The sequence below is a fragment of the Carassius gibelio genome, chromosome A9 (assembly GCF_023724105.1).
Source record: "Carassius gibelio isolate Cgi1373 ecotype wild population from Czech Republic chromosome A9, carGib1.2-hapl.c, whole genome shotgun sequence".
NCBI lineage: Eukaryota > Metazoa > Chordata > Actinopteri > Cypriniformes > Cyprinidae > Carassius > Carassius gibelio.
The window spans coordinates 30,664,869-30,677,548 of NC_068379.1; the positions used below are offsets into that span (position 1 = coordinate 30,664,869).

General features: G+C 36.5%; 1 protein-coding gene across 1 annotated transcript; it reads right to left on the reverse strand.

The window, feature by feature from the left end:
* Positions 1 to 50: 50 nt before the first annotated feature.
* Positions 51 to 10,051, reverse strand: LOC128020153 (nuclear envelope integral membrane protein 2). The gene is made up of 9 exons (XM_052606832.1): positions 9,844 to 10,051; positions 8,384 to 8,493; positions 8,009 to 8,240; positions 7,855 to 7,927; positions 5,542 to 5,635; positions 5,135 to 5,249; positions 3,048 to 3,294; positions 2,287 to 2,475; positions 51 to 1,796 (listed from the first exon to the last, which is right to left on the reverse strand). Exons 1-9 carry the CDS (start codon positions 9,932 to 9,934, stop codon positions 1,511 to 1,513), a joined length of 1,437 nt encoding a protein of 478 aa, XP_052462792.1. The 5' UTR covers positions 9,935 to 10,051; the 3' UTR covers positions 51 to 1,510.
* Between the last annotated feature and the right edge of the window lie 2,629 nt (positions 10,052 to 12,680).

Sequence of the window (12,680 nt, forward strand, 5' to 3'; positions counted from 1 at the left end):
AGTGACTTCTGCTTATAAAAGCAATGTTTACATATGATGACACAATACAATTGAGAATTTAAAATTTAATTAAATGGCAATATAAAAGGCTGTAAAAACATCAAATGATTTTTTTTTTAAACACGCATTTTTTCTTCAGATAAAAGGAAAGAATGTGAAATGCCAGCATATGTAGATGTGTAAACCTGCATGAGATGAGATGATGCAGAACATACAGGATGAGTTGATTCATTTTGAAGGGCTTCCGGAGGGTGACTGTCCTGCAGAGTTTAGCTTCAACCTCAATTAACACCTGAACTAAAGTAATAAAGGTCTTTAGGATTACTAGAATCTTGCAGGTAGGAAAAGGTTGGAACTAAAATCTCCAGGATATCGGCCCTCCAAAACCAGGACTGGACACCCAAGCAGTAAAGAAACTTGGTGATTAAAAAAAGATCAAGTGAAAAAAAACAAAAACAACATTTAGTGCTTTTGCATCCTCTCGCAAGTTTTGAGCTCACCCGAGACAATTTGCAGTCCTTCACAAAACTAATGTGCTCCTTTTCAAAACCTTTGTATACTCCCCAAAACAGTTTCTCAGGGGAATACAAACATTTTGCCAGTAAAAACTAGTTCTTTAGTGTTTGATCATTAAGTTAGCTTTTCTCGCCTTTAAAAAAATAAATAAAACAATTTAACTTCCCCTTATGGCTTTTGAAGACTTGGAATATAGTGCAACATAACATACTAAGTTTATGGTCCTTTTTTATAATTTTTGGAACTCATAAAATGATAGGAAATCTCAAGTGACATTTCAATACTTCTGCGTTTATGCACAATTTTATTTGAACAGCCACTTAGATTTAAACTTAAGTTGTTATTCAATAATAATCCATTCTGCTATTATATGAACATGACTATCATATGAAACTTTTGAAAACTACATGCCCTAGTTTAGTTTAACTATATGACAAAGAGTAATTTGTAGATCCTGCTAAACTTCCTCTATGTGTTCCAAGGAAGACGGAGCGGTTTGAGATTAAGATGAGCATGAGTAAACTAGATACATTTTGCACTTATATGATAACTGTTCCTTTAACCAACACTAGAGTGCACCGTTTCCTTAAATTACATAAACGCTGTGGGACTGTATGTGTTTGTTCACTGTCTTCAACAGTTGAAGAAATGTATTAGCTATTACAATGATGTCCAGATATACCTGAGAGCAGCACAGTCACTGTTAACATAGAGTATGGCATCATTTTTTAAAGTGTTATTCCCAGCTCTGCATCACTTGGATACAAGAATACAAACTCCTGCTAGATAAAAAAAAAAAAAAAAACATAACAGCCCACTCTGTCTGAAAGATATCATTTAAACGCAAACGAGAAAGAAAGATTATTTTTACAATCCTTATGGACCTACTAATGTTCCTTAGAGTCATGATTTCTTATAAAAATGTTTTGCGTTTTAAAAAAAGTCTCTTTAAAATGAACATAAAATCAGTCATCCTACAGATAAAAGGACGATTTTAAAAGAAATCCTGTTCTTCTGGATCCATGGGTTCTGGCTGAGGGGTGTAGTTGACTGGGGGATACGGGCAGACAGCTGGAGCATATACAGCAGGACTGGGGACGTTATTTGGGGTTGGAGGACTGTTTAAATCCAGCTCATCTTCGCTCTTGTCCTCTGCTTCTCCTCTGTGCGACTGGGTGTCACTGGAGCTGCAGTTAAAGAGCATGTTTTTGTACTGATTCTCATGATTCTGAAGCTCCTCTTTAGTGACGTGATTGCCATTGCGCAGAAACTCTGCAAACCTGAAAGAGGCAGAAACAACTGGTGAAGAATATCATTCAATAAAATGGCACATATATACCGTATTTTCTGGACTATAAGTCGCACTTTTTTTCATAGTTTGGCTGGTCCGGCGACTTATAGTCAGTTGCGACTTATTTATCAAAATTAATTTGACATGAACCAAGAGAAATGAACTAAGAGACATGAACCAAGAGAAAACATTACCGTCTACAGCCACCAGAGGGCGCTCTATGCTGCTCAGCGCTCCTGTAGTCTACCACTGACAAGCATAGAGCGCCCTCTCGCGGCTAAAGACGGCAATGTTTTCCCTAGGTTCTAAATGAATGTGACTTATAGTCCAGTGCGACTTATATGTTTTTTTTCCTCTTCATGGCCTATTTTTGGACTGATGCGACTTATACTCAGGTGCGACTTATAGTCCGAAAAATACGGTACAGTACAAGTGTGGCCTTTAAACTTGTTTTTTTTATGAATACAAACTGTAATTACTTTTGCGGTGATCTGAGCCTCAACACAGTGTCCCATGCAGGAAAGCCAGGCTTGTTACACTGCTTCCGTAACTCTTCCAGGGAGGCTCTGGTGTGGACCTCTCCCTGCTCTCTGTACTCCTCCTCAGTCAGCAGCCTGACCTTGGGTCGTTTCTTCCTCCAGAATAAGCGCAGGAATGAGTAAATGACACTGAAGGCATAAAGTCAGAGTTAATACATGCATTTTTTATGATTACCTATTTCACCTGTTTAAAGGTCAATTTCATCATGTGATTCACTTTCTGTTTCTTAGACTTAGTCAACATGAACTCAAAATTACTGTATTTTCCTAGTGCATGTTTTATTGTGTACAATATTGTGTACAATTCATCTTTAAAAAAAAATCTACGACACGGTACTACAACTCTGCAATCCTATAGTTTTTAAGTTCATTCTTTTAATTAGACTAAGAGGTCACACCGATGCCGTGACTTATCAATCTATTATTTATTACACGTCTTAAAGAGATATGAATTCCCAGGGCAGAGTTCATGAAACTTAAACTTTGGAACAAAGCAAAAGTCACATGAGCTCGTGTCTCCTGCATTTGCTTTTGTGTGAATGGAAGTTGCTGGAACAAAAAGCAGCATCACCGGCCCTTTACATTTTAACCCCTTCCCTCCAACCACCTGGCTCCATTTTGGTAAGTAACCATGATCAGCTTTAGAATGCACTGCCCTAAACATTTCTCACCCGTTTCACAATCTGTGATGATTTCCTTACCTGCAAATCCACAGCAGAAGTCTCCAGACCAAGTGCAGTAGGCTCCAGGACAAGGGCAGAATCTTCCAGCACAACAGTAACATGATCACTACGTAGTAGGCAGGGGGGAATGTGATCCCATAGTACAGCAAAACCACGCTCACTGCTTGCATACACCAGGTCATAAAGTTGAGGGTGTGTTTGTTGGTGATGGGGCCGTGTTTATAGCATACAGCAAAGCTAAATAACCCCGATATGAGCACATAAACTGCAGAGAAAAGAGAAAATGTCAACATTATTTTTAAATGTCAAGTTTGGTATTATTGGCCTCCCTGCACATGCATACATACATATGTACATTAACCACTGTATGAATTTATGTAGTAAGGTAACAATAAATAAAAGCATGCCCAATTTGTATCAAACAGAAGGAGCCTGTCATTTATAAACAGCCCATAAAGCAATAGCAATAATATGTACACAAAACACTCAGGTGCAACAGTCACGATAGATACACACAAACTAAATGTCATGCTAAATATACATTTTTGGGTGAACTATTCCTTAAAGGCAAAATTTAACTTGCTAAAATGTGTCATATGATGCAATTTAAATTTTTCCTTTCTCTTTGGAGTGTTACAAGCTGTTTGTGAATAGGTAAGATCCGTAAAGTTGCAAGACTAAAGTCTCCGTTTTGAGCTTGAGCGGCACCAAGTCGTGTTTTACTAAATCAGTAATTACGTCCCCACTGGATGCAACAAATGCCTTGTTTATAATGGGTTTTATTGTTTTTGTCTCGTCGCGCCAGGAGACAGCATCACAGTATATTAAGGGGTATAACATTTCCATCAAACACTTGAGATATTCAGCCAATCACAATGGACTGGATAGTTCACCAATCAGCGCACCTCACTTTAAAGAATGATGAGTTTTGTTAAAATCGATGCGTTTCAGAAAGGCAGGGCATAGAGGAGCAACAATAATGTACATTATGTGGAAAATAATGTGTTTTTTTTTTTTTTTTTACCTCAAAGCCACATAAACATACTGCATTATGCAAAATACACAAAATAATTGTATTTTTAGCCACGTCATATGACCCATTTAAATAGTGGATATGATGTGGTGTATTTGTCGAGTATGAAACATTACAGGCTGCTGCTGCAACAAGGCAGAGCAATGGACTGCTAAATACTTTAGTATACATAAAAAAAAAACAATGGTGAAATATAAATAATGAAAATAATGGTTGTATTAATTTACTGGGTCATTGTTTCGTCACTATACAGTGATTCCTAAGCTTTCTTGTGTCTTGATTTCTTGTTATAAATGTTGAAAACAGTAATGCTGTTTAATATTTTTGTGAAAACACTGATTGTATCAAAAATCACCTTTTGACCTTTATGAGTGAATTATTCTTTTAATGTTACAGTAGATCTAAGAAAACAAAGAAGAAATAATATAGAGGAAATAAAAGGGCCCCAAAAAAAAAAAAAAAATAGACATTCAGGCTGTAATCCTCCTAGAGCCTTTTTGTTTTGGGCATAGAAATCAATGTTCCAGCAGCACCGCGGATTCTTTCCCTTAATCTTAATATGCCTGTGGTTCACGCATTCAAACTCTGATGCATTTACATACTGCGAGTGCTTGAAGAGGGAAATTGATTTGGCAGAGAATAGAGTCTATTGAGCAGTCAAGAGGCAGTCATTTCAGCTTTCAAAATACTTGGCCCTCATATTATAACACTAATGGAGCCAAGATATACTATACAAAAGGTGAAGCTCAATCTGCTCTAAACTGTTACTATGCAATGCTGGCATGTTCTAATGCGAGCGCTTCAGTTGATGAAACATGCAGAGAGAGTGTAGAAGGATAATCTGTCTAAATGACATGTACAGCAATTATTCTATTGTATAGAGAGCACGTCAAGCAGATTAACAGACAACACGTGGCATTCGACTGAAACGCAAAACTGTACAAAAGGTACATTTGAAAGGCCATTTATTAACATTAGCGAAGGCTTACTGACTGATGTCATTGGCTGATGAGATGATTGCAAAGGAAAACAGGGAAAGATGGGTTGTAACAGAAAAGGGTTGCCAAGTTACCCAGTAATTCCACGCAGTGCTCAGTCACGATGTCATCCCATTCATTTATCACCCTCTGGATCCCTATGTAGGACACACCAGAGGCAGTGCCCAACAACACCAGGAACAGCCCTCGCTGGGGGGGGAAAAGCAAAGCATAAGTGAATATGCGTAACATTCTGACCTACCCCAAAACTATGAGCTGCCAGTCAATCTGTAAATGATTGCACAGCCCTTTTTTTTTTTTTTTTACTTTGTGATGATGCACATCCCTGAGGATGTTTGTGCTGAGGAGTGAGTCTCCACCTCCACCAGCATTGACAGGCTTAAACTCATACTACTCATCCAACATGTTTGATCAGTGTGAGGAAACATGTGGTACTGTGTATCATGATCATGATAAAGGTTGTGACAGCAGCATTACACACCGTTGGTACAAGGTTTCTGAGGAAAAGTATTAGGAAAACAAATGTGCTGATGACTCCCAAAGTCACTCCAGTGGTGTAGAAAAACAGTGAGCTCCTGGAAAACACGAAGAGTCGGGTTAGAATAATACGTTTCAAGTTTCAAACACAAATTATTTAAACTATTCATGGTGACCTTGGCTGTCAAGCTCCAAAAAGGACAAAAAAAAAAGCACCATAAAAGTCCATATGATGAGTTATATTCATGCAATTGTTTTTGTGTTAGAAACAAATTGAAATTTAGCTTTGTTATTCACTAAAAATCTTCCCTGGTTACAGCATACGTAAGAACCAATGTCTTTTTGTCCTCAAACGTGCTGATAAATGCACACTACTTTCAATATATTAATTTTCTAATTTTGCAGGTGAGATTTCAGAGCATTGGTGAACAGCCAGATTTTCAGCAAACAATTATTACATTTTATGCATTGACTGCAAGACCCCTATTGTTCAAGATGTTGTTTAAAGCCTTCCATGAGAGCAAATATACTTCATCTGACAAAGCTGCTTACTTTAAACTTTTTAGCTTACAAAAAGTAAGAAAATGTAAATATAATTATTACAATTGTTCCTGTAGCTCAATTGGTAGAGCATTGCACTAGCAAGCGCAAGGTTGGGGGTTCGATTCCCCGGGAACACATGATATGTAAAAATTGATAGCCTGAATGCACTGTAAGTCGCTTTGGATAAAAGCATCTGGTAAATGCATACATTTAATTTAATTTAATTAATACAAAATAAACAAATTCCATAATCCCAAGCATCTCAAGAACTCTTTATAGCCAATTAAATTACATGGCGTTTCAAGATTTCTGATTACAGGAAAAGGTTTTATAATCAGAGAAAAGTTATTTCTGCCTCTTATAATATTTTAGAGCTTGACATATATTTAAAAAATATATCACATTAATTGCAGAAATTTCCATGACATTTCAAGGTCTGTAAAATCACACTATTTGCTCATGCAGGGTGTAGTTTACATTTACCGTATTTTTCGGACTATAATTCGCACCTGAGTATAAGTCGCATCAGTCCAAAAATACGTCTTGACGAGGAAAAAAACATAAGTCGCACTGGACTTATTTAGACCCAAGAACCAAGAGAAAACATTACCGTCTACAGCCGCGAGGGGGCGCTCTGTGTTTTCAGTGTAGACTACAGGAGCACTGAGCAGCATAGAGCGCCCTCTCGTGGCTGTAGACGGCAATGTTTTCTCTAGGTTAATTTCTTCTGGTTCAGGTCAAATTAATTTTGATAAATAAGTCAGACCTGACTATAAGTCGCAGGACCAGCCAAATTGTGAAAAAAAGTGTGACTTATAGTCCGGAAAATATGGTAGTCATTTAGCAGAAGCTTTTATTCAAAGCGACAATTGGGACAATGGAAGCAACCAAAAACAACAAAAGAGAAATGATATACAAGTGCTATAACAAGCAGTAGCTACTTAACAACTTCTGTTGTCACTTCAGAAACAGAAAGAATATGCTGTAACTTTTCCATTTTCAAGCTGATAAATCACAGGACAGTGTGGACAATAATTTCCTCCTCTCCTGAATGTTTCTATGTTCTTGTTACCTACAAATAGGGGTGCTCCGATCACGATCGGCCGATCGTTATGCGCATCTCATCAGTAAAGCCGGTTATTTAATCAGCGGTTAATTCCATCAGGTGCGTGATTTCACATAGAGCAGCTGTTACTACACAGAGCCGTTGTTAATAGAGAAGATGCGCAAATCCACTTCATTTTCAGCGTTTATTGGCGCATCTTCTCAGTTAACAACGGCTCTGTGTAGTAACAGCTGCTCTATGTGAAACCACGCACCTGATGGAATTAACCGCTAATTAGAGAACCGGCTTTACTGACGAGATGCGCATTAACAATCGGCCGATCGTGATCGGAGCACCCCTACCTACAAATTTGTGTTGCAGCAATGTAGCAGCACTTTAGATTAGAGCGGAGATTAACTACCTGTACAAAAACCCTCCCACTTTCAAAAAAATCCACTCCTAGATCCAGTAACAAAACAAAACAAAAAACACTCTGCTCCCACTTCACTCCGCTCACATACTCGGATCCAGACAACACAAGCACACATTAACTGACCTGCATACAGATTCTTAAAAAAAAAAAAGCCTTAATTTTTATGTACAATTCCTTATGTTAAACTACTTTATCCTAATTTAAGGTGGGGTAATTATTTAAAAAATACAACAAAAAAAACTTTAAAACAGATTATCTCTAGATAGCATCTAAACTAGAGCTAAATTGCGACTTACCTGCATATGTTTCCTGCTCTGACAAACAACACCAGCCCACACACAAAAAGCAGGAAGCACATACTATTTAACCCTGTAAAAGAACATAAACAATCATGATTCAGTGCCCAACTACTCTTCATAAGAATAAGGTGTGAGAGATATTCTGGCTCACTTTTGTTGGAGACGTGTAGTGTATACGGAGTATTGCTTCTAGGCGATTTAGTCATGAAGCAGACATCTTCATCAACCAGAGGAATGTCCAAAGACTTCTCCCTTCGGATGGTGGATGGCCAGTAGTGTTTAACAAAGCAGTTAGTAACAGTGAGAAGATCATCCGGATGATGGCATTTTCTGGTTTCCATCGGAAACATGACAAAGACGTCCTCATCACTTGTCACATTTACCTGTAAACAGCATATGTCGTGTCAGTATTCAATTTAAAGGGAGAGTTAACTCATCCTCATGTTAGTCCAATAAAATAAAATAAATGTTTAAAAAACAATACACACACACACACACTACATTAAGAAGTGTGATGTGATATTACCTTGAAGGTGGACCAGATGTCCTTCCATTTGATTACTGTACCAGGGCTGTAACAGAAGCATCGGCTCCCATAATACTCGTGGGTACTATCTCCTTTCACATAGGTGCAATCTGTCAAAATCAGGAAAGAATCAGTGTTACTCCTCTGCTTTAATTCAACAATCCCCACTGTTCGTTTTCTTTTTTCCTGTCTAAAACAGCACAAAAGCATCCCAGAAAAGAACAGCCGACAACAGAAGAGCTTCTGCTCACAGGCTCAATTCATTTCAATCACAATACTAATACAACTGCAGCACCCTCATTTTTAAAACCCAACACACTCATGTGTGGTTGCTTTTATCCAAAAGTATTGCTCACACAATTAATGTGGCTCATTTATAAATGGACGTATCACTTATGGCAGGGTTTCCCAAACTGGGATTAAGAGAAATGTTACTGTGATACACATTTGTTATTTTGATCAGATAATCATTAAGAGTTCTAAAACAGAAGCAAATAAAGTGGGAGAGTATACATACAGTATACATATGTATCTAATTTCAATGCTATGGCCTATGGCCATCTTTAAACATGACTGTTTTGTAAAATGGTAACACTTTACAATAAGAATCCAACATGAAGTCAGGTATATGCCTAATTAATATATTAATATTTCAATTGTACAGTACATTGGTGTTTTTGTTTTTTTGTTATAATAACAGTTGAGCACAATTTTCGTTAGGAGTTTCATTTTTTTTAAATTGCTGATTGAATCCGTTTTCAACCAGTGCGGTCCAATCTAGTTATTGATGGTCAAATCGGTTGACCTCTATTTATAATCCATAAATTTTTGCACAATGAGGGAAAAAAAATTACATTATAAGGAACTACAGAATGAGACTTGACAGACAGATTAGGACCATGATAAGATTACAAACACATGCAGACAAGCCTTATGTTTGGTTATTGTTATTAATTATTAAACTTGAAAAAGCTCACATACTGAAACCGTAATCCCTATCGTTTTTTCTAAAATAAAAAAGACAGTTAAACCACATACTACGTTATATTTCCTTACAGTCTTTTCTTTTACTTATTTAATACTGTTCTCATAGAACTATTTTTTTTTTTTTTTTACATTTACAGAACAGTCTTTCCTTAAAAATACAAAATATAAACAGATTATATTATAAATAGATTTAACAAATAATAACAAAGTCCCTATCCACACAGCACCACGGATAAGTTATGAATGCTTCACCAAGTTAGCATTTGTATCCAGCTCACAAAGTTCACTAGTCAAATAAACAGTACTTTAACGGCACTCGGTGATTTTATCGCATTCAAAGTATCATAGATAAAGGTATGTAGCATAATGTCTATACACAACATGGCTGTTTTGTAGTGTTAATATCGTTTGTTTACGCTGCTGTCTGTTAAGCCAAAGTCCTTTTGGTTTAGAATACGACTCAAACCATTTACCGGCGTATGAATATCCTTTGTTTCCGTCTGCACTTTGCCATGAAGCACACAAAAGAGTTAAAACGGATAACACAGCAGCTAACGTCCCCATGTTTTTGTGGATTATTGTGCTAGATTGATAGATTTGACAGACAGCATGTTAATGATTGGCCCGCTAAGCTAAACTGAGCTAAGCTAATGTTTTCGGTTTCAAATTCGGTGGGCTTCGTGTAACCCAGACCAGACTAACAGTTTCAGACTGCATGATGCGTCTCGATATTTAATTTACTCATTTGTCATGCAAAATGTATCATGTAAAATGCGAATTGTCAAAAGTCGTTAAATACACAAAAAGCTCGCATTAAAAGCTATTTCAAAGTTTACGTTGACTTAATGTAGTCTATTTGGTCGTTTAATGATCGATTAGTCCAGTCTTAATCTGCAGTTAAAGGTTTGAAAGTAAACAACGTTTTTTTTGTAGTTAGATTTACGTACAGTTGTAGTTTTTAGCATTTTCAGTTGGCTTCTGATGTTTTAAAAAATATACATAGATAGACAAAGTCTTTGTTTTAGGTTTAGCATAAATTTTGGTAATTTTGTTAGTGTTTTTTAATTTTGTAATCTGTACTTTTTGTTCTTTTTAAATTTTACTATTTAGGTTTAAATTCTTGTTATATCAGTCTTCATTTATGCCCTAGTAATTAGTCAGTTAACCTTAAACATTCTTTCATCTGATATTTGGGTTTCATTTTATTTTATTTGTATTGTTTTATAAGTTTTGTGTAAAAAATGCCAAGTAAACTAACTTATTATTATATTAATAAGATGATATTATATCTATTTTGCTCACAAACAGAAGGTTGAGCACATTGCATTGTCTGTTCAAATCTTAAGCATTTTGTAAAGGCCTAACATAATGAATTGTTACTATATAGAAACATTTAGAAAACATGGAAAATCCATTGTCTGTCAGCAATTTTAAGCAATCTTAAAATGTCTAGTCTTGCAAATGCAGTCTTGAAGCAAACACAAAGATAAGCTGTGGGAAGAAAAACGTTAAACCAAAATCAAGAGGAGACCAGATGAAAATGTCATTTCTGTGCAGTCTTCGCCCTTTGAAATGGAAGGGGGATTTTTGCGGTGGGCGTAGACACAGCAGGCGGTTGCTTTCTCATTTCTCTAGGATACAGAGACAACAGCGACTTTTCCTGACAGGCACACCCACGCCAGGCTGAGACCCACTGTCACTTACGCTTGCATGGAGTCAGCAAGCATCTGACTAATGCAGATGCTGTCATCTTGATTTCTAGGAAGATTTTTAACCTCGTTGCCCCAGAAAGAGAGCATTTCTTTTCACAGTCAACCTGTTTAATGACAAAATTGTAATAATTTTGCTACTTGCGCTCATCAATAACTTTTAGCACTGACAAAGCTTATCTTTAAATTGACTGTCACAAGGTCATGTCCCACAGGGGAAAGTATAATAAAAAAAAAAAGTGTTGGTTGAGGAAGGCTTTGTGGTTTTTGTTAAAGTACAGAAAGTCCCGTCTTTGACGCACAGGCAGTTAAGTGCCTTTTAACAAAATAACTCCACAGGTTTCATGACCCTTGCATGATGCAATGAGATAAGGGTAAATAAGAGGCAAAATGTTGGTGTATATATATATATATATATATATATATATATATATATATATATATATATATATATATATATATATATATTGTGTGTGTGTGTGTGTGTATTTTTTTATTACTTTTTTTTTATGAATATTATTATTATTATTTTCTGATTTGAAATGTTAGCATTTTTACCACACATTAATAGTAAACATGCATTAATAGAAAAAAAAAATGTACTCACCCTCAGGCTATCCAAGATATATATAACAGATTTGGAGAGATTTAGCTCACCAGTGGATCCTCTGCAGAGAATGGGTGCCGTCAGAATGAGAGTCCAAACAGCTGATAAAAACATCACAATAATCCACAAGTAAACCGAACAATTCCTGTCCAGCAATCAATGTCTTGTGAAATGAAAAGCTGCGTGTTTGTAAGAAACAAATCCAACATTAAAGTGTTTTCACTTTAAAACATTACTTTTGGCCTAAATGCATAGTCCAAAATCCATAATAGCACTTCCTCCAGTGAAAAAGTCCATCCCCTGTTGTCCTCTCACATTAAAATCCACCGACATGTTTGTTTAGAATTGTTTTCTCTTGGTCTGTGCAGTTCTTTTGCTGGTTGTAGATAACTAGATAACTTTGGTTATCTAATGGTAGATAACTTTTTCATCGAAGAATGCAATATTGAGAATAGAGAACTCGTATCTCAGCCAGAAGCAACAGTTTGAAGTTAGAAATGCAGCTTTTTACTTTATAAGATATTAACTAATGGCCTGGAGTTATGTAGATTACTTCTGGATTATTGTGTTTATCAGCTGTTTGAACTCTCATTCTGACGGTGATGTAATGCTTTTTTTTTTTCAAATCTGTTCCAATGAAGAAGCAAACTCATCTACATCAAGCAACTTTTCATTTTAGTTTGAACTATTCCTTTAAGTGTAAATATGCATTAATAGACACCAAGGCTCTAAATTTCCAGTTTATTTGTTTCTTAATTCTCCTTATTTTGTGTCACAGAATGAGACACAAGTTTCAATCATAACAGCTGCGGTCTACTTCAAAAAGAGGTTTTGGCAAAGAGCGCATTCCATGGACAAACACCTCTCCAAAACAGAGGACTTCTGAGCTTGTGATTAGTGGGCTAAAATCTGACACCCACAGAGCTGGGCCTTATGTTGGTGCACTTAAACCCGTCCTACACCCAGGATGGCTGGAGGACTTTGAAGTTTCACA

Coding starts and splice junctions, on each gene's coding strand:
- LOC128020153 (XM_052606832.1), bottom strand. CDS start 9,934: ATGGGGACGTTAGCTGCTGTGTTATCCGTTTTAACTCTTTTGTGTGCT. Junction 8,494..9,843: donor CAAAGGATATTCATACGCCG/GTAAATGGTTTG, acceptor TGATTTTGACAG/ATTGCACCTATGTGAAAGGA. Junction 8,241..8,383: donor ACATCTGGTCCACCTTCAAG/GTAATATCACAT, acceptor TGCTGTTTACAG/GTAAATGTGACAAGTGATGA.